The sequence below is a fragment of the Varanus komodoensis genome, unplaced genomic scaffold (assembly GCF_004798865.1).
Source record: "Varanus komodoensis strain SLA01 unplaced genomic scaffold, ASM479886v1 scaffold13_3, whole genome shotgun sequence".
NCBI classification, from domain to species: domain Eukaryota; kingdom Metazoa; phylum Chordata; class Lepidosauria; order Squamata; family Varanidae; genus Varanus; species Varanus komodoensis.
The window spans coordinates 15,999,474-16,018,715 of record NW_025335409.1 but is presented as its reverse complement, the minus strand read 5'-3'; the positions used below and the strand labels follow the sequence as shown (position 1 = coordinate 16,018,715).

The following is a 19,242-nucleotide window of genomic DNA, read 5'->3' as shown; positions in this document are numbered from 1 at the left end:
CCCTTAGCTTTTAGCGGGAAGAAGCAATCGCCACTCCTCAATCCTCCATTTTGTCGGCGACTAACGTCCTCTTTCCTCCCTCCCCGCCCAGCAAACACTGAGCGAGGGCCGCGTGAGCCAGCGGGGACGGCCAGCAAGGGGGAAAAGCGAGCTACGACCTATCTCACGCACTCCCTGAGCGCTTATTCTCCCGTGACCTTTGTGGCGCCACCAGCGGAGTTCCCCGGGCGGAAGTGACGGGCGGAGCCTCGGAGGCCGCCACTCGCCGCTCTCTGGCTGGAGCGCCCGTCTCCTCCTCCTCCTCCTCCTCCGGGCGCTCTGTCCCCGCCCCCTCGCTGCCTCCCTCCACTCTGCTACTGCTGCGGCTGCTCAGGCGGGCGCTTCCATCCTGGTATTTCGGAGCCTCCATCCTGGTTTCTCAAGTGCCCGGACCCAAAACAGGAAGTAAGTGGTGCGCGCGACGGTTGGCTTGGTTGCGGCCGGGCCTGGCTGGTCGCGGAGTGGAGCGCCTTCGCGGCGCCCGAGGAGCTGCTCCAGGGGGAGAGAGGCGGCCTAGGGGGTCGCGCGGCCTACGCGGCAGAACGGCGGGAGCACCGGCACTAACAGGGGTGTCGCAGATGTCGGTCGAGCGCCGGGCGCCCTCTTCTATCGCTCTCCCCCCCCCCCTCAGCGACCCTCTCTTAGCAGGCCGGGAGAAGGCCTCCTTCCTTGCTGGGCAGTGGCGCCCAGTCTCGGATAGGGACCCAAGGGCGGGGGGAAGGCGTCGTTTAATATCGCCCTTTTATATATGATGCTTGTCCCCATTTCCCCGTCCTGTCATTGTTTAGTCGCATCTCATCTCTTCCTCCCCGCCCACCTTCAGCGGTGCTGACATCTTCTCTTGCCTCCGTGAAATGTGTGCTGGGTCTGTTCGTGGGACACTACAGGGATATAATGAAGCAGTGCAGAAGACGCCAGAATAATTGGAAGGGGTGGGCGAGAATGGAGAAAACAGATGCAGTATAATATTTTAGGAGGTGGAAAAGCAATGTGCCTGAGAAGGGGTGCGATAATTGGCAGCTTCATCGCATCAGCTACCAAAAGGCAACCCTGCCTGTTATTCTTTTCCTCCCCCTTTTCTTCTGTATCCCCCATACACACATACTGCTTTTTCAAAGTATATAGTGTTAAATTCCATATTCCCCATGCTCCCTGTGCTTCTAGTCATTCTGGTATCTCCTACACTTGCTTCTTTCACACCTCAGGAACAGGCTATGAATAGAAGACTATAGCAGTGCCAGACCGTTTTTCTCTTCCTTTTCTCCTGTTGCACCCTTGAAATACTAGATAATGGTGCCAGCACCTACCACTACCAAAAAAGAGCTACCAGGGCCTCCATATTTTGCACCCCTGAATTGCACATCTTCTTTCCTCAACCCCCCAATAAACTACTAGTCACAATTCGGACTCCTTCCCTGAGAAATGAGTGCTTCACCTTCAGAATTTTACCTCCTCTTAAAATTGTTAGATTAGATTTACAAATTCATGACAGTTATTAATCTCTGAATGAACGATTAAAAAATAATAAAATTGTATAGGGTCCTTCTACTTGCCCTGGATCTATTTGCCCTGGATTTCTGATAGGAACAAAGTCCACTGATACCCTAATGGCTGATTTATCGTAGCTTGAGTTGTGAGGTTACTTTATCATATGAACGATCTTCAGTCTTGCTAATATACTGATGATACTCAGGGTGGGTAGCAGACAATCTGAGGGAACAGTTTTGCCGTTCTTCTGGATGTGGTTTTGTGATGCCGCAGATATAGAAATAGATTGTGATGCTGCATATAGAAACTTGTAGTGATATGTGAATGTAGATCTGGCCACTTCTATCTGCTTTTGTCACATTTTGGTTGAACTTCAATGGCATGCTGCATGTAGAACTGCTGTTGAAGAGAGTTTAGAAGCTGAAGCCAATGCAGAATGCACTACCTGGCTATTGCCAAGCACCCTGTTACTCAGAGCACAGTTTGTTTGATTGCATTGTCTTCCAATCTGTTCCTAACCCCAAGTTTCATTTCATTTAAAGCTGTAAAGCAGTTTGGTCCTAAGAAAAAGGACAACTCACTGCCACATGATTCTGCTAACCATTTGTTATTAGTTTACATTACATTTATATCTCTCTTGTAAGGAATCCAAGGTGACTTACAAGGTTCTCCTCCTTGCCACTTTATCCTCACAACAACATGTGAGGCTGTGACTGGCCCAAAGTCACCCATTGAACTTGCTGGTTGAGTGGGGATGAGAACAAACACCTCTGGAATCACTCTTAATCACTGTACCACATTGGCTCTCAGTTAATATTATCAGAAGAGGTTCTGCTTTGTATCCTATCATTTTCTGATTTAAGCTGATGGATATTTATTTATTTATTAGTTTTGGGTTTTTTTAATCCCACATCTTTAGCCATAAGCTTCCCTGGATGATATGTGGGATAGGTTGTACTGCGAGCAGTGCCAGCCCTTTATTCTCTTCTCTGAAATCTGCCTAGACCCGTTCATCTTGACTCTTATATGTTATATGTTTCAGTAGGATTTTAATGTTGAATTAATTCTTTCCTGAGTATGACTGTTTTAATATTGACACTGGCTTTTTTTCTCTTGTTACTGCTTCCTGTTTTGTTTGCATGATTATTTTGTAAGCTGGTGTGAGTAACTTCTATAGCCAAAAAGTAGCACCGATATTTTAATATAAAGTAAATTTATTTAGTTCTCTTACATACAGTGCATAAATTGTCTCCATTGCATTGCATCCAAATGTCCACAGTGTACTATGGCCTTCTTGCTCTAGAACATGAGTGGGCAACTGGTAGCCCTCTAGATCTTGCTGGCTCTCAACTCCCATCATGTCTCACCATTGGCTATGATGGCTAGTGTTGATGAGAACTGCAATCCAACAATATCTGGAGAGCAAGAAGTTGCTCACCTTTGCTCAACAGCTGCACTGTACATTACTTAATCATTGGTAAGTAAGTAAAAGTTACATTTTCAAAACTCTAATCTGTACCATATCTTCAAAACTATGTTGGATTGTTGTACCCATAATTGCTACATAGTGCTGTAAAACCAAAAATTCTTGCCAATTTAATATCTTGCAAAATACATGCTTTCATTGCTACTTCAACAGAGTAGGTTATTTAAATATAATACCTAATATTGTTGAAACTGCCAACTGCTTAATGCTGAACTTGCAAAATAAGCCATCAGCACTAACAGAGAGTCCTGTGGAACCCTGAAGTCTTAGGAAATCTATTATGGCAAAAACATTTTTGGGTCTGAGCCCACTCAAATGCAAAGTCACATTGGGCTATGGTTTTTTAAACTACTTATTGTTTTTCTTTCAATTAACTGATACTTTAGTGATGTGTTTGATGTGTGACTTCAAACAATGATAAACGACTAGCAATTGCATATTCAGTTTATACATTTGAAATAAAAATTTTATGAACAGTTTTTAAAACCTGATTTTTTTATTTATATATGATTTTTAAATATATATATATCATTCCCTTAGCACATTAGCTCTTCGTATGCTAGCTTCAGTCACAAATAAACAGATGTGGCAGTGCCACGTATAAACTGAGCCCAAACCAATCAGGAGTCAACCATAAATAGTCCTCAGAGGGAAATAATTAATGATCAGCACCTGTGTTAAAACTATCAAGCAGCATTAATAAACACCTTGGCTTGTTTCATCTTTCATGTTGTTATCTTGTTTCATTGCATTGATCACATTTCTGTGCCACCCAACATTGATCATTGCCTACTTAATAGTTCTCCTTTGGAGGTTCTCTTTAATTGCCAGTGCAGAGATCTTAACTGAGGCTAGTCTGTATGTTTCTTCCTCATATCAAGAAACAACAGTGCACTCCCAGTTTATGTTCAATATCAGCCAGTTTTCCTCTTTTTTCAGATGAGGTCTTTTATTGCAAACATGTAGGTGCTGATTGTTAATGCTAGAAAGGAGGATGAAATCAGTAGGGGGAAAGTCTACATCCTCCTTCCCAAATTGCCATGGTCCTAAATTGGGGTTTCTCACAAAGTCAAATCAATCAGACATTCGTACAAGGGTGAGCTAACTTGGCTCATGAAGGAAAAAAGTATGATTAAAAATCTTCTGAATAATCCATTAATGAAAGAGTTAACATTGATTATAACAGATGTTTTTTCAAAATGTGTAGTGAGCTCTTGCAGTTACACAGGATGTATTCTAGATCCTCCTACATGTTTTAGCAAAGGCCCTGATAATAAATAACTATAGCTATGATGACAATAGGATTATCTCAAGAATTTTATAGTGCAGAAAATTCCTATACAAGCTTAGTATGCTCCAGAACATGCTCCAATGTTTTTTACAAATAATTATGGAGCAAAACTTCAATTCATACCTGGCAATTGATTAGAGAGCCATTGGGAAAAAAAACAGCAAAATCCCATGTTGTTTTCACCTATGCCAGTACCTGTAACAGCTCCTAAAATGATGCTCAAGTGATATTTTGAAATTATCATCATTGATGCACTGTTATTTTTTTCTTTTCATCCACAGAAAATTGCACAATTGTGTTTATTGCTTTTTTTAATTCTACATTTTTGCAATAGTGCAGGAGTGCACTCACAGCTCTCAAATGTATAGTCTTATTCAGTCCTTTTTCTGTTTCAGTCCTCAGAAGGTACAGTTTATTAGCAGGTTATTTGCATACCTGTCTGTCAGTTAAAAAGTATTGGAGAAAGGGAAAATGTGGCCAAAGTACGTCATCAAAAGTGGGGATCAAAAGTATCACCCCTTGAGCAATGCAGTCCTGATTTTGATACTTCTCAGCATCTTCCACCTTTTCAACACCTTCCTGAGTCTTAAGTCATTCCAGAAAAGTAAGATATTAACTTGATCAGTAACTCAAGTGGTTCTGCAGTTCCCTGGCACTTTTAAATAATAATAATACAGAAATATGCAAATATAATGGCTGGGGAGTAAATGGACAGGAAATGGGCTGACACTGAAATACCTGAGCAGTTACTACAGGTATACATACTCCAAATATTTCCAAAACGGAAAATATTCCTGCCAGTTTAAAACATAAAAAACTTTACATAGTGGCAAAATGGGATGGAGAAACAGTACCAGTGCTAGAGGTACTTACTATGGTGCCCCTTTCACTTCTACCTGCCTTTTCTGAGTTGGTGATTATTACAACTGTCAGGAAATTGCAGTAACTCCAGCAGTCAGTGCTCCTAGAAAGAGGCACAAAAAGAGTTGTAGGAGGTAAAATCCAGAGGCTTGCATTGCTAAGGGGGTGATAGCCTCCCTTTTGGTGTACCTATTTTCACCACTTTTTCCCCTTTATTGATACTATTGAACTGACAGGCAACTGTGCACAAATTTGCAAATGTGTAGTCTAGTCAGTTTCCATGCATGTTACCTACTCCATTTTAGTTCCCATTGACAAAAGAAACACACAAGGCAACTGATCAGACAAGACTACACCTATTGGACAGCTGCAAAAATGTACCCACACACTTGTGAAAAACTGACCATAATTAGTATAATTAAAGCATACATACACAATTACACAGTGTTCATGGCTGCAAAATGAACCATTTATGCATTTTGAAGCTTCAAAATATGTCAGAAAATGAAAAGCAGTAGCAATTTGGAACAGAAAGCAGTGGGCAAAACAGGTTTATCAGTGAAATACACTGGAATACCAGCTGGAGGGCTGAGAAGAAGGAGTGGAAGAACCAGCTGCTTGAACGCAATAATTTTTCAAGCACACTACCAGATGTTCCATGAACAAATCACATTGCATAGCTTATTCTCAGGGTGGCTTAGCATGTTACAAAAATACAATCTTTAAGAATTTGAAGTCTCCTGCTTCCAGCATGGTGAAAAGCGCTTGGATCATGGCATCATAGATAGTGGCTGAGTTGGCCCTGGGTGTTAACGTGTGAGAAATGGATGATACCCATTGGATAATCTCTCCAGGATATGTGTGCAAATTAAATTGTAAACAGAAAGGATAGATAACACAGGAGTTAAAGTAATAACCCTGGACTTTGAGATCATACTTACAATAATAATCCAAACAAAAATCCCAAAAGATGCTTTGTGCCCCTGCAGTCAGAGGATTCTGGTGGCAAGGCATGTTTTGAAGTTGCATGATAACTACCTTTATGAAGCTCTGGTGCTGTGGGTCTGATTAATGCCTTTTTTATTTATTTGATTTTTATCCCACCGTTTTTCTTACAAAGAACTCAAAGCAGCTTACATCATTATTCTCCTCTTGCTCTGTCTTATCCCCACAACAGCCACCCTGTGAGCTTTCCTGAAGAAAAGTATATAAAAACTTTAGATAGATAGGTTAGGCTGAGTCTGTGACTGGCACAAAGTCATCCAGTTAACTGAGTGGAGACTAGAACCCAGATTGCCAAAGTCCCAGTCTCACACTCTTAACCATTATACCACAATGGCTCTCCACGCCAGTGTCAGAATTCTTATGTGTGCTAGTTTTAGCTTCAAGGCCCAGTGATGGGACAAGAAGCAATAAATTATTAAAATAATGTTTTTTAACTTGACCCCCCACAGTGTACATACTGACCTACCAGTTTCAAATATTTAATTTAAATTAACGTTTAAGCTGCTTGATACATATTTCCCATGTTTACAATTCCATGCAAACACCAGAAACAATCTGAATGGCCCAATTGCTACGTTTACCTTTTAAAATTCTGTAGTTTGTGGATGCCCATGTAATTAGAGCAGATAGCCTATATCTGAATTAAATTAATGTATCGAAAACTTTATATACAATTTGAGATTCTACAGTACAATTAAAGCTGTTGTCTTAAGAACTAGGAAAGTATATTGTGACGTAAAGGTACTGTAGAAATAATCTGCTAAATCTTGATCCTGGTAAGATGGATGGCTCTGCTTACACAGGCACAAGCTAGTCAAATGTGTTTATAGCAAGAAAAGTCTGAGTGTGATCAGGCAGGGAAACCCCACAAACATTTGTTCTTTCAGGAGTGGTAGGGGAAATAAAAATGACTATCAAAGATATGCATAGGTAAGTGGGTTAGTTGGAAAAAAGAAAGTACTTGTAATTTTTGTTGATGTTTTTGCAGCACTGAGGTGCTCTATATTAAGTGGCAGCTTAACACCATAGCAACATTAGAAGAAAACTAAGCATGGCCATTCAGAGGAGACATCAAGATGCATAGAGTCTATGGCAAGTGATAGCCCTCTACTGATCAACATGTCACCTTTTGACAGCAGTGCCAAAGTTTGAGTTGCCTTGTAGCAGTTGTATAATAATAGGGTTGGCAATATTCAGCCTGTGTATTTTATGTTCTAGAGAAGAGGATGTTCTGCTCTTAATTGCCTTCCTTAGTTTCTTTTTTCCACATTGTTAATGTGATATTGATCTGCTGCGGCTGAGCATGAGGGTTCCAGTGTGCCAAACACTTGAACAGAACACAGTTCTGTTCTGCAAGGGTATATAAGCCGTGATGGGTGGCTGGCACTTCTTTTTCATGCTTGGTGGGCTTTGTTCATTGCAGTTGCTGAACTGAGGTATCTAGTAGGTGGCTACATCCAGTGATGTGGATCTTCCATGTGGATTTTGAGAACACATTTATACAGCTACCTTGCTTTTGGGTATGTGTGAGATGCATTGTCTGTGTTTTATGACAGTGCTGTTCATTCTTCTAGGTTTGTGTGGTGCCACGTACGTGTTAGCCTGTGGCAATTACAAATGGCTTGCACATGATTAGAAAAGGGGGAAAGTTGTTCTTGCTTTAGGCAAAAAAAATGTGCACTGTTGTGCTTGCTATGTTCACGTTCTCTGCTTTTCCTTATAAATAATTTCCTTTCCTTCCTCTTTTTTGTGTGGTCAGAGTCCAGAGGTAAGTTAATCCAATGTACCTATATTCTAAGTATCTTGTGTGGTATGTGGGTTTCAAGCTGTACAGGGATGGCTATTGAGCAGAAGTGGCTCCATACCTATGCAAGGCATTAATGGTCCCCATGCATGGTGAGGCATCTGTAACTCACCTATCAAACCTGCGTAAAATGTGATTTTACTTACCAGTCATGTTTTTGTGCACAACTTACTGCTAATGCAGTCAGTCTTCTAGTTTATGGGACAGCAGATAGGTTAGACTACAACCGCAAATATGGTCACTATAGGTAGAATAGAAATTAGATAAATATTGCTAATCTGTGATCTGTTCTCATTTAGATTTGAGTATGAGCACAGTTGAAGAAGAGTCTGACACAGTGACAGTAGAAACCGTGAATTCTGTGACTTTGACCCAAGACACTGAAGGGAACCTTATTCTTCACTGCCCTCAGGATGGTATAGACAACTGTTACTTGACTGTATGCTCTCTCCATATTATTCCAAATTATAACTTCTTTGGGTATTTGGGTACCTTAGTTTGGACAGGACAGTCTTCCAAGGTCTTTAAGGTTTCTTGGAAGATTTTCAGGGGGTTTTCAAAGAAAAAAACAGTGATGATTCAACATACTGTTTACCCATCTAAACCAGTATTATATATATTGACAGCAACCCTCAGACTGAAGTTTTTAGCATAATGTTTGTTTAATTTCTGTGCCACCCAGCAGCTGAAGTTCTCTGGGCAGTTCACAACAGCACAATTTAAAAAAACAATATAAAATATACCATGTAAACATCATACAAGTTAGCAATACAAAATTTGAAGCCAAATTTCAAGCAGAAAAAAATATAGTAACTTTAAAAGAAAACCCTGTCTAACAATTAGCAGGCCCGAATAACTAATTAAATGCCATGTAATAGAGGACAATCTTTCCCTGGCACCAAAAAGATAGTAAAGATGCTGGGGGAGGGGCTCAGTGGGGACCTTGGTCCATAACTGGGGGGCCACCAGTGAAAAGACCCTTCTTGTTGTCACCATTCAAGTCTCCCCTAGAGCTGGAAATCAGAGGAAGGCCTCAAAACTTGATTGTAGTGTCTGAGTAGATGAAGGTCAGGAGAAGCATTCTGTTGGGTATTCTTTTAACTGAGGATGCTGGAGGTTGAACTTGAGAGCTCTACAAACATATGTTCTTATTAATCCTTTTTTCAAAGACAACTTGCCCTCTACTACTTAACTCCCCCTGCAATGTGCATTTGCAGAGCTTGGCACATTCTAGTTTGTGTTTGCAGTTTGCGCTGAATGGTGGCAAAATCCAGCAGACCTGGAAGTGTCCCACTTGAGCTGAGGGTGTACTCTAGTACCTGTTTTGGATTATTTGGCTGAGAGATGGATGTATAAAAGGTTGCCTGAAGGAAAGGGGTTTTAAAACCACTGCTATAAAACATTTGCCCCAATATTTATAGAACTCTTCACTATCTTTTCTTTTTAATAATTGCTTCTCCTTGTATCCCCTGGCCTTTTCTCCAAAGCCTTCATTTTGGCTTCTTCTAAATGCCTACAGTTTGGACCATTATCATATTATTTTAATTATCTATCATTTGTATAGTACAGTTTATGATAACCATTGGGTTTATATAAACCAATACATTTTTCAAGAAGAAGATACTTCTCCTTGCTTGTTTAGTATAAACTAAGTAGTAGGTCCTTTTAATTAAGGGCCAGTGTTTAAGATGTCTGGATGGATAATTAGAATGGGTTTATTTTCATGCTCAATAGTGTTTGTTAGAAGGGAAATATTCTCCATCAGGTACCATTGCTTCAGAAAGCAAGGACTAAACAAAATTGTCAGCTCTCAGTATATTTTCCATAGGAGTTGCAGGAAGTACTGGAATGTGTTTTAATTTTCAGCAAGGATTTAAGCAATTGGAAAATGTTGAGCAAGCTGCCCATATTAGTTTATTAACAGCATTGGTTTCCTGTGTGTGTGTTCAGAGGCAGATGAAGTAGATTCAGAAGACAGCACTGAACCTCCACACAAAAGGCTTTGCTTATCATCTGAAGATGACCAAAGTATTGATGACACCACCCCATGCATTTCTGTTGTTGCCGTTCCAAGTAAGTCGACCACTGCCAATGTATGTACTGCCATAGTAGCTCAGTCCTAGGCAAAGTCACACAAGGACTGTGAGTGTTTTCTCTATTGGTAAAAGGTGGGTTCACTTTCTAGTTTCTAACTTTCTTTGTCTGTTGCAAAGCTGATGCCTTTGCACCTTGGCAAAAAGACTGGTTTGAATGTGTTTTGGAACTCTTCTGAGAACGTCAAGTGGAATAGATGTTCCTCACACTACCAGCCCTGGGCATTGTATAGAGATCTCTATAAACATATCTAGACCTGCTCTGAAGAAGGCAGGCAGGTGAATAGAGTTGGCAAGGAAGCATGGCCACAGTGGGAAATCTTTGTTTCAGGAATATAGTCTTACCATGCATGCAGAGATGGGAGAAAAGAGGGTCTCCTTTTTTCAGAAGCCTATGGGATTTCAGTAACTTCCCCTGCAGAGCAAGCTGACTCTTTTTCCTGTCATTCAACACAGCTTGAAAATAGATGGAAGTTATTTTTGTAAGACTTAATTTCTTCAGTATAATATATTTCAGATGGCAGGGTAGGTGATAGATTTTGGGAGTGGTTTCTGGAAACAACCAGTGTCTGTAGAAACAAGGATTTCAGAATGTTAATTGTATCACATTATATTCAGTGCTGGCCATGCACAGATTATTGCTTCTCTGTCAAGTTTTCTCATCTTTCAAAAATATTATTTCTGCTATTGGTCACTTAACTTGGTGTGGGGAGGATTTAAGTCAGGAAATTCCAGGCCTTGTTGACTTGCAAATAAATAAGATCTAATCCTGTTTTCTATGTTTTACTCAGGAGTTAGGCTACAAAACTAAGCCAAACAAGCTTATTAAAGCCGTATATCATTAAAGCATCTTATTTGTAAAATATATATTAAATTCAATGTGTTTTATCATTAAGAATGAAAGAGCTCAAGATGGACGTTTTCCACTAGGATGTATGGTACACTTACTTCCAATTGTATGCTTCTGAGGAAGACTACTCACTTGTAATATGTCCATTAATTCAAGCTTCATACATTTTTAAATAGAATTATGAGGCAATAACTTTAAACTATCTTAAGGATTTGTAATAATTTGCAGCATTGTATTTAAAAGAATTTATCCATTTAAATGTTTTAATAGGATGCTGTTACCTGGCAAAAGCAACCCTAAGTTTAGCAGGGCAGTGTCTAAGGCAGAGAAGCTATTCCATCTTAAACCCTGTTGCCTTGTGTTGGTAAAAACAGAAGATGGATGGGGTGGCATGTTGGTTATTTCTCCTCTCTTCTCACCTCTGTTAAGAAGGAATTCACTGTGGCAGCTTTTGGAGCTACCATAGTTTCAAATTCTCTTTGGAACATATCAAGGGAACCAAAGGGCCAAGTATCCTGCAGAGCCTTAGCCTCTCCTGACAATACCTCCAAGCTACCCAGTTTTCAGCCTCACCACTGTTAGAATACCTCCAGTGGGGTACTCTCCACAAGTCTCCCTCTCTGTAGGGGTACATTTCTCGCCACTTGCAGGCAAGAGGTGCACAGTATCTTAAGCCCCTAAACCATAGCACTGCAGCCTATAGCAGCATGTTCTATTTAGTTTTGACTCTAATTCCAAAGGTTTCCATCTCATGGCATTCTTTCTGGTTGTTAAGTTTTAGCAGACTAATAGAAATGTTTCTATAGATATGTTTCTATCTATGTTTCTAAAGATAGGCTAGACATGCACATGGATAGGGCTGTTTCAACAAGGCTGGATAGGGCTGTTTCAACTATCCAGTCTTGGGGCTGTGAACTTTCCAGACAAATCCAAAGACCTGGATCTCTATCCATTTTCCTTTATGTACCCTGTACTAGTTCCTGTGCATCAAAGAAACTGTAGGCACAGTTTTGGCTTCATCCTAACTTTAACTAAAGTATGGAATATGAAAAGTTTTGTTATTCTCCCCACAGTATATGCAGCTATGCTAGCAAATGGTAGAATGCAGTAACCATTTCAGCCTTAAATTTTATTAGGATCTTAGGATAAGCATTGATAATAAGTATTCAGTGTCAACATGGATACTTATTAAAGGCTCAGTCCTATGCATGTTTAGACAGAGAATGGCCTTCCAGCTGCTAGCTGGAACATGTTGCAAATTGTAGACCATTTTCTGTCTAAATTCATATAAGATCGCAGCCTTAATGTACATTACATATAATGCTTGCAACAGAGATGGACATGCCATACTAATTTTATGTTTTGCATGTTAAGTTTCAGAAAGTGATCAAAGCTTTGAGGTGACTATGACTGCTACCACAGAGGTAGCTGATAATGAGGTTAACGAAGGAACTGTTACTCAGATCCAGGTACAAAATAACATAAAGTTGCTTACAGCAGTTTTTGGGCAAGCTTCTGTGTGTTCTAATTGTTTCTTGTTTTTTTAAAAAACTTTTACCATTGCTGTTAATGTCAATGAATTTGCAAGCCTGGTATCTTTCAATGTTCTTGGCTTTTTTCTCTAATCAGAACATGTAAATACATTTAAATTATTCTGAAATAACTGCAACAATATTTTTCTTGTAATGTTCTGCCTGTATGCTGATGATGGGTTTGCTTGTTTGCTTCAGTTGTTGTCCATTCCTCTAGTTAAGTTGATTTCTGAGGCAGGTAATTGTGTGGTCCAGCTAAAGTCTGTGTGCTGCACAGCATGCAGGCTGCTCCTAAGCTCTATCTTTTTATATTAGTGAAGAAGGCAGCTCAGCAAATTCAAAAGAGTATAAACTACAATCACTTTTCTGACTCGATAGCAGATTTTTGAGGTTTTTGTCCCTTTTTGGCATGTCTCTTGTTAAATGTTAATCAGAAGCTAAACAATTCTTTAAGTATTTCCAAGTTTTTACATGGGAATTAAAAAGCATGCTGTTTTATTCATGGACCATGACTTCATACAATATGACCCATGGATAAGGGCCTTGTTGTACTACAACTGGAGCATGTTTGATGGCGCAAATTAAGAAGAGATATTCTAACTTTGTCAAATTACTTTGTGGAATATAAGGTAGGAGATACATATATTCTGTAAATTTGTTTTAACATTTAAGGTAACATTTTGATTCAGTATAATCAGTGGGAATTTTATTATTGTCAGATTCAGTACATAAGCACAGCAAAGTGTTTGTATCCTTAACTCGTGATTGTTAAGCAGTGAATGTACTGCTTATGACAGTGAATGTACATTTGTAGACAACTTCTTCAATTTTTCTTTCCCAGATTCTTCAAAATGAACAGCTGGATGAAATCTCTTCTTTAGGCAACGAAGAAGTGTCAGCTGTTAGCCAAGCCTGGTTTACAACCAAAGAGGATAAAGATTCTTTAACAAACAAAGGTACATTTACATTCTCCCATTGTGAAGTGTATGCTTGAACATGAATTAAAGTATCATGTGAATGAATTATGAACAGTTTGTGAATTGTTTATGCCATGCACAACTGGTTTAACCATAGGTCATTACAAACATGTTACTGTTGTAAGTCGCGAAGTTGTGTCCGACCCATCACGACCCCATGGACAACATTCCTCCAGGCCTTCCTGTCTTCCACAATCCCCCAGAGTCCACTTAAGCTCATGCCAACTGCTTCAGTGACTCCATCTAGCCACCTCATCCTTTGCCGTCCCCTTCTTCTTTTGCCATCAATTGTTCTCAGCATTAGGCTCTTCTCCAGTGAGTCCTTCTCATTATGTGGCCAAAGTATTTGAGTTTCATCTTCAGTATCTGGCCTTCTAAAGAGCAGTCAGGGTTGATCTCCTCTGGGACTGACCAGTTTGATTGCCTTGCTGTCCAGGGGACTCGCAGGAGTCTCCTCCAGCACCACAACTCAAAGGCCTCAGTTCTTTGGCGCTCAGCCTTCCTTATGGTCCAGCTTTCACAGCCATACATTGCAACTGGGAAAACCGTAGTTTTGACTATACACACTTTTGTTGGCAGGGTGATGTCTCTGCTTTTTAGTATGCTGTCCTGATTTGCCATTTACAAACATTTATATTATATGGCAAAAATACAAGAATTAGCAGTGTTGTTTTGATACAGAATAATGGTATGTTTTATTTGGAAAATTCCAGAAAAACATACTCAAGTTGATTTCCATTGACTCATGGGGGCAAATGGATTTAATACTTCGTATTGCATTTGTTACTGCGTTATTCCAGCTTTTTCTTATTGTTACTATTCTGTTCTTTTGCTGGTTTGATATTGTTTAGGAACACTGGGACCTTTGTCATTGCAGTTGTGAGACACTAAGCATCATCACTGAATGCCTAAATGCTAAATGTCATGTACAGATAGGGTAGGTTAAAGGTACATAATAAGTCTGTGGATAAGTATGTGTTGAATTTGGACCATAAATGTAAAGCTATTCTGTGTGACATCTGTTTAGAAAATGAAAGAGAAAATTGTGTTGCCTAATTAATTGCATTGGCTTCAAATAACTGCATGTGTTAATAATGGAAATGTAGTTTGTGTGATAGTTTCCCTTTACTTTTTAAGGTCATAAATGGAAGCAGGGAATGTGGTCTAAAGAAGAAATTGACATTTTGATGAGCAACATTGAACGCTATTTAAAGGTTTGTGTCTGTTGATCTATTTATGTACTTTAATAAATGTCTCCTAAACAAATTGATTTAGGCATTTTTAGAATTTCTGTTGCATTCAGTTAGCTTGCTGTTTTCAATGGCTAATCTCTTCTGTGTTGGCCATTTTAGAACATTCATTGGCTTGGCCTGGATCCACACTTTGCGTGAGTGAAATGCTACTTGCATAATGGATCTTTCCCATCTGCTCACTATTTATTGACCATTATTTTTAAATCTTAATTCTAGCTACTCAGAGAGTATTTAAATAATGGGTTGAATCAAATGGTTTGATTCACTAATGGAAGTAATTTTGTCAATGGAACCAAGAGGGGATCCTTCTTCCCAAAATCTGGAGGGCTGGGAATCTCTTTGAACCAGATTTTCAGGCAGCATAGAAGACTGTAGTGAGGAGGAGAGAGGAATAAATGCCCTCTTTATTATAGATCACTGTTATAAACCAGTGATCACAGCCAGCTTGTAGCAAAAGCAGCATCAACTATGGTGTCTGTAACCTTTGTTGCTTTTGTTAGATACACCTCTAAATAGTATCTTTTGAGCACAGCCCTATGCATGTTCAGAAAAGAAATCCTACAGTTCCAGCATAATAATGCCTTGCTTAGCAAGTGGAAGAGGAATGTTCCATTTGCATTGGTTCAGTGAAGATTTGTAACCAATCCTGTTAATCGTAAAGTAAGATAACAAATATCACAGAGCTACCAGAATAACACTAACCTTGTGGATCACACCAGGAGTTCCTGGTGACTGCATGTAGGGCATGGGTTGTACAACCATGATGTACCTGAAGCACCCATGATTGGGTGCTGATTTGCCTTTTTTGTTATACTTTTTCCTAATTTTTAAAATGATCGATTTCAATAAATTCCTTTGTTTGTTTGTTTGTTTTCACTTTAAAATCTACTTTTTAGTTTTTAGCAGCCAGTAAAATACAGTGGTACCTTGGCTCACAAACTGAATCCACTCCAGGACTCTGGTTGTGAGCCAAATTGGTTGTGAGCCAAGTTAAATTTCCCCATAAGATTCAATATAAATAAGGCTAATCTGTTCTGTAACATTTTTTTAATCACCAAAATTTGAAGCAAAGTGACAAAGAAAAACAAAGATCGCAGCCATGTCCCCCCACACCCCACCCAAGCACGATCACAGCGATCTCCCCCTGAGCACAACTGGGATCGCACCCATGTTCCCTGAACGAGCGCAACCATGATCGTGGCCATAGACGTATGCAATCGCGGTCATGCCTGAGCAGGAAACAAGGGCACAATCACGGCCCTCCCCACCGCAAGCACAACCGCAGTCATGCCCATGTTCCCTGCATGGGCGCGACCATGATCGCAGCCACTGACAGTCGTGCTCGGGCAGAGAAGACGAGCGCGATCGCAGCCATCTCCCCACCCCCAGTATGACAGCAACTGTGCCTGTCCAGGGAAGACAGGCATGATCATGATCATCACCCGATGCAGAGTTCACAACCTGAGGCAAAATTTTTCTGAAATTTCTATTCGTAACTCGATTTGGTTGTTAACGGAGGTATTCATGAGCCGAGGTACCACTGTAAGATTAGTTACATTGACATCTGTGTTTTAAACTTTTAAAAGCCACCTATTATAAAGGACTAGTTCATTTTTTCTAAATTCAGTTCCAGTTTAAATTAACTTTGCACATTTTCTAAATTGGCATAGTTATCAGATGTATTTGCTGCAGTCTTAAATCTGAATAGAAATGGTTATTTATATCAATATATAATGATAATGTTTATTTAGGTGTAGTTTACCAGATTTGGTAACTCAGCAATTCAGTTTTTCAATATAAGCTGCATAGTTTTGTGAGATTCTTTTTTGCAGAATTTATGTGAAAGCAGCAGTCTTTATTGCAAGATGTTGGAAAACTTAAATTGTCATCCAAATCTTAATGTGACTAGGCACATGGAATAAAAGATGCTACTGAAATCATCTTTGAGATGTCAAAAGATGAAAGGAAAGATTTCTACAGGACCATTGCTTGGGGTCTGAACCGGCCTCTCTTTGCTGTTTATAGACGAGTACTTCGCATGTATGATGACCGAAATCACGTTGGCAAGTATGAAACCTTCTATCGCTTGAACCAATCGGTTGTGAATGGTCTTGTGTCCCTTTTAACTTAATACAGCAGCTAAGAACTGAAGAATCAAGATGGGAGATTAAGAGAAAACCCTCAGAAATTGATGTTGTAGCATAAAGGAATAGATTTTGGCACATATATACCATCCTGTAGTTCTGACAGTATCATTTAGCATCATTTAGAATTCCTAGCATTAGTAAGTTAAGAGACCCTCAGTGAGTATTTCCACTCTTCTTGTGGGGGCAGGGAATGAGGCTGAGGCATACCTCTTCACTAGCTGCATCTGGAATCTCTCACAATCTTGGGTCAAGATTGTGCTAACCGGTAAGTATGTACCTGCACTTCCATGGGTGATCTTAGTAGTAGTAATAATAGCGGCAGCAGGAGAAACTTGGCAGCAGGAGAAACTTCATGCCCAACATGAATGTCCACCGCAGTAATAAATACCTGGGCCCTGTGCAAAGGCAGGAGACCCAGATCAGGACTTTTTTTGCAAGTGCAACCCTGCTTCACTGCCTTTCAGCTTACAAGGAAATGTAAAGCACATGCATGCTTTACACATGCATGCTTTACACATGCAAATGTAAAGCACATGCAATGCTCACCATTAGCACTGGAAGCCAGACTTTCCAGGACTCAGACAATGGCGGAGGAGTCCTGGAAAGTGCAGCAGCCATGCTCACAACGTTTGTTAAAGATATTTTTGGGAGAGTACTAGCAAGTTGCTGCCACCACCATTCCCTGTCCATACTTCAGTACTGCCTCTGGATTCATGGTCACATACAACATGTTGGGTACATGAACTCAAGATTGGCTTTCAAACTTCATCCTGGACTGGGCCATATGACTCAAAATGAAGGTACTTGGAGTCTGGATTCTTACTGTGTTGCTTCTTACTGTGTTTTCCACCACCAGAAATGAGCGGTTTTTAGTGTTGTATTTTGTTTCCTGCTTTGTAAGCCATGCTGGGAAGATGCGCTGATGGATGGCTGTATAGCTTCAATAAAAATAAATAAGAAGAGATGTTGCACATGAATTTTCCCTTGATTCTGAAAGTCATGATTGTCTTATCCTTTGTGAAAAACGTTACCATATTAACATGTGCAGTACTAACCAAGGTATAGCAATGAGAGGTCTACAAGAAATAAACTGTGCATGCATGTGTTAATTCAGTGTTGCTTATGTGTTCCACAGATATACTCCTGATGAAATTGAGAAGCTCAAGGAGTAAGTTTTATTTTCTAATAAACTGATTTTGTAAATAGTGCAGAGATTTGTCCAGATCCTTTTCTGCAGTTGCATTTGGCAACCAAATCCTTGTGGTTTGACTCTGGTCCCTGAGAGTGCCATTTTCCTCTCTCTTCCTTTTAGCAGAGGAAGCAGGAGAGAAGGTCAAATATTAGCGACAGGGCAGAGCATGCAAATTGAATGTTCCCTAATGTCCTTTCTATCATTCTCAAGAAATTTAATGCAGACCTTTATTTCACGTGGAGTGTGCTCAAAGGTTTTTGAGTGCTCTGACTGACCTTTCTCATCCAGTGTATGGTACAGGGGCTGATGTCATGAGTACAGTCCCTCTATCTAGAAATATTTTTTATGTCAGTACTGCAATAAACGGAATTCCAAAAGAAGGCTTGACAGATAAATATAAAGTGAGAAGTACTGATTTAATAAACTCACTTTAGATTGCAGTTGAGAGAAAAGAGTAAGAGCATGTTTAAAATGGTATTAGCAAAGATGTACACCATGCTGGCTTATTGGAAAGTGAAGTAGAATTTCTATTTAATTTTAACAGGTTTATCTGTTCTGGGGCAAAATGGCTTGCTTGTAATATCTTAAGGAGGAGTTCATCTTCATAAAGCCATGGTAAATTGGATGGTTGCAAACCATCCAGACAGCTTCAGCTGTGGGGTGGTATGGAAATGAATAAATAACAGCAGCAACAATAGCTGTAATAACAATAATAAATTCTAACAGACTGAACCTCACTCACTTTGTGAATCTAGTAAAGGTTTCATCTAGGACACTTACGGAGAACAAAATTGGGAATGATCTGGGCTTCTCCACCTGCATTTCTGAATTTCTGAAAGACACTGCTATTGGCCTACAGCTGAGTAGTTTGCATCATATTTGTGCACAATATTAATATGCCTTTTCTTCCTAGGCTAAGAATAAAGCATGGGAATGACTGGGCAACTATAGGAGCTGCCCTTGGTAGAAGTGCGTCTTCAGTTAAAGACCGATGTAGACTGATGAAGGACACCTGCAATACTGGTACAAATATTAAGATCACTGGCAATGTTGTTTTAGTTAAATCTGTGGTAGCTGTCCCTGTCTAATCCATGCCATAAACACATAGATTGACTTGAAAAAATATCTTTAATTTTCAGCTCCATAATCTTAGGATATGTTTTAAATACTAATGTATTAAATAAAGGTTCCATGCTATAATGCTTTTTTAATATCACACTGATG

At 39.8% G+C, this 19,242-nt stretch overlaps 1 protein-coding gene across 10 annotated transcripts in view; it reads left to right on the top strand.

Moving 5' to 3' along the window:
* Positions 1-335: 335 nt before the first annotated feature.
* Positions 336-19,242, top strand: part of DMTF1 (cyclin D binding myb like transcription factor 1) — a 33,723-nt gene continuing 14,816 nt past the window's right edge. For 6 of the 10 annotated variants that reach the window (XM_044423349.1, XM_044423345.1, XM_044423354.1 and 3 more), the window contains exons 1-9: positions 336-444; positions 8,274-8,390; positions 9,925-10,047; positions 12,292-12,386; positions 13,291-13,405; positions 14,564-14,640; positions 16,589-16,746; positions 17,962-17,994; positions 18,932-19,041. In XM_044423349.1, coding sequence (XP_044279284.1) covers positions 8,282-8,390; positions 9,925-10,047; positions 12,292-12,386; positions 13,291-13,405; positions 14,564-14,640; positions 16,589-16,746; positions 17,962-17,994; positions 18,932-19,041 — 820 coding nt within the window. In that variant the 5' untranslated portion in view covers positions 336-444; positions 8,274-8,281. Of the gene's footprint in view, positions 445-486; positions 3,005-6,405; positions 7,691-8,273; positions 8,414-9,924; positions 10,048-12,291; positions 12,387-13,290; positions 13,406-14,563; positions 14,641-16,588; positions 16,747-17,961; positions 17,995-18,931; positions 19,042-19,242 lie in introns of those variants that run through there. The other 4 variants (XM_044423348.1, XM_044423347.1, XM_044423346.1 and 1 more) reach the window with 4 other exon arrangements.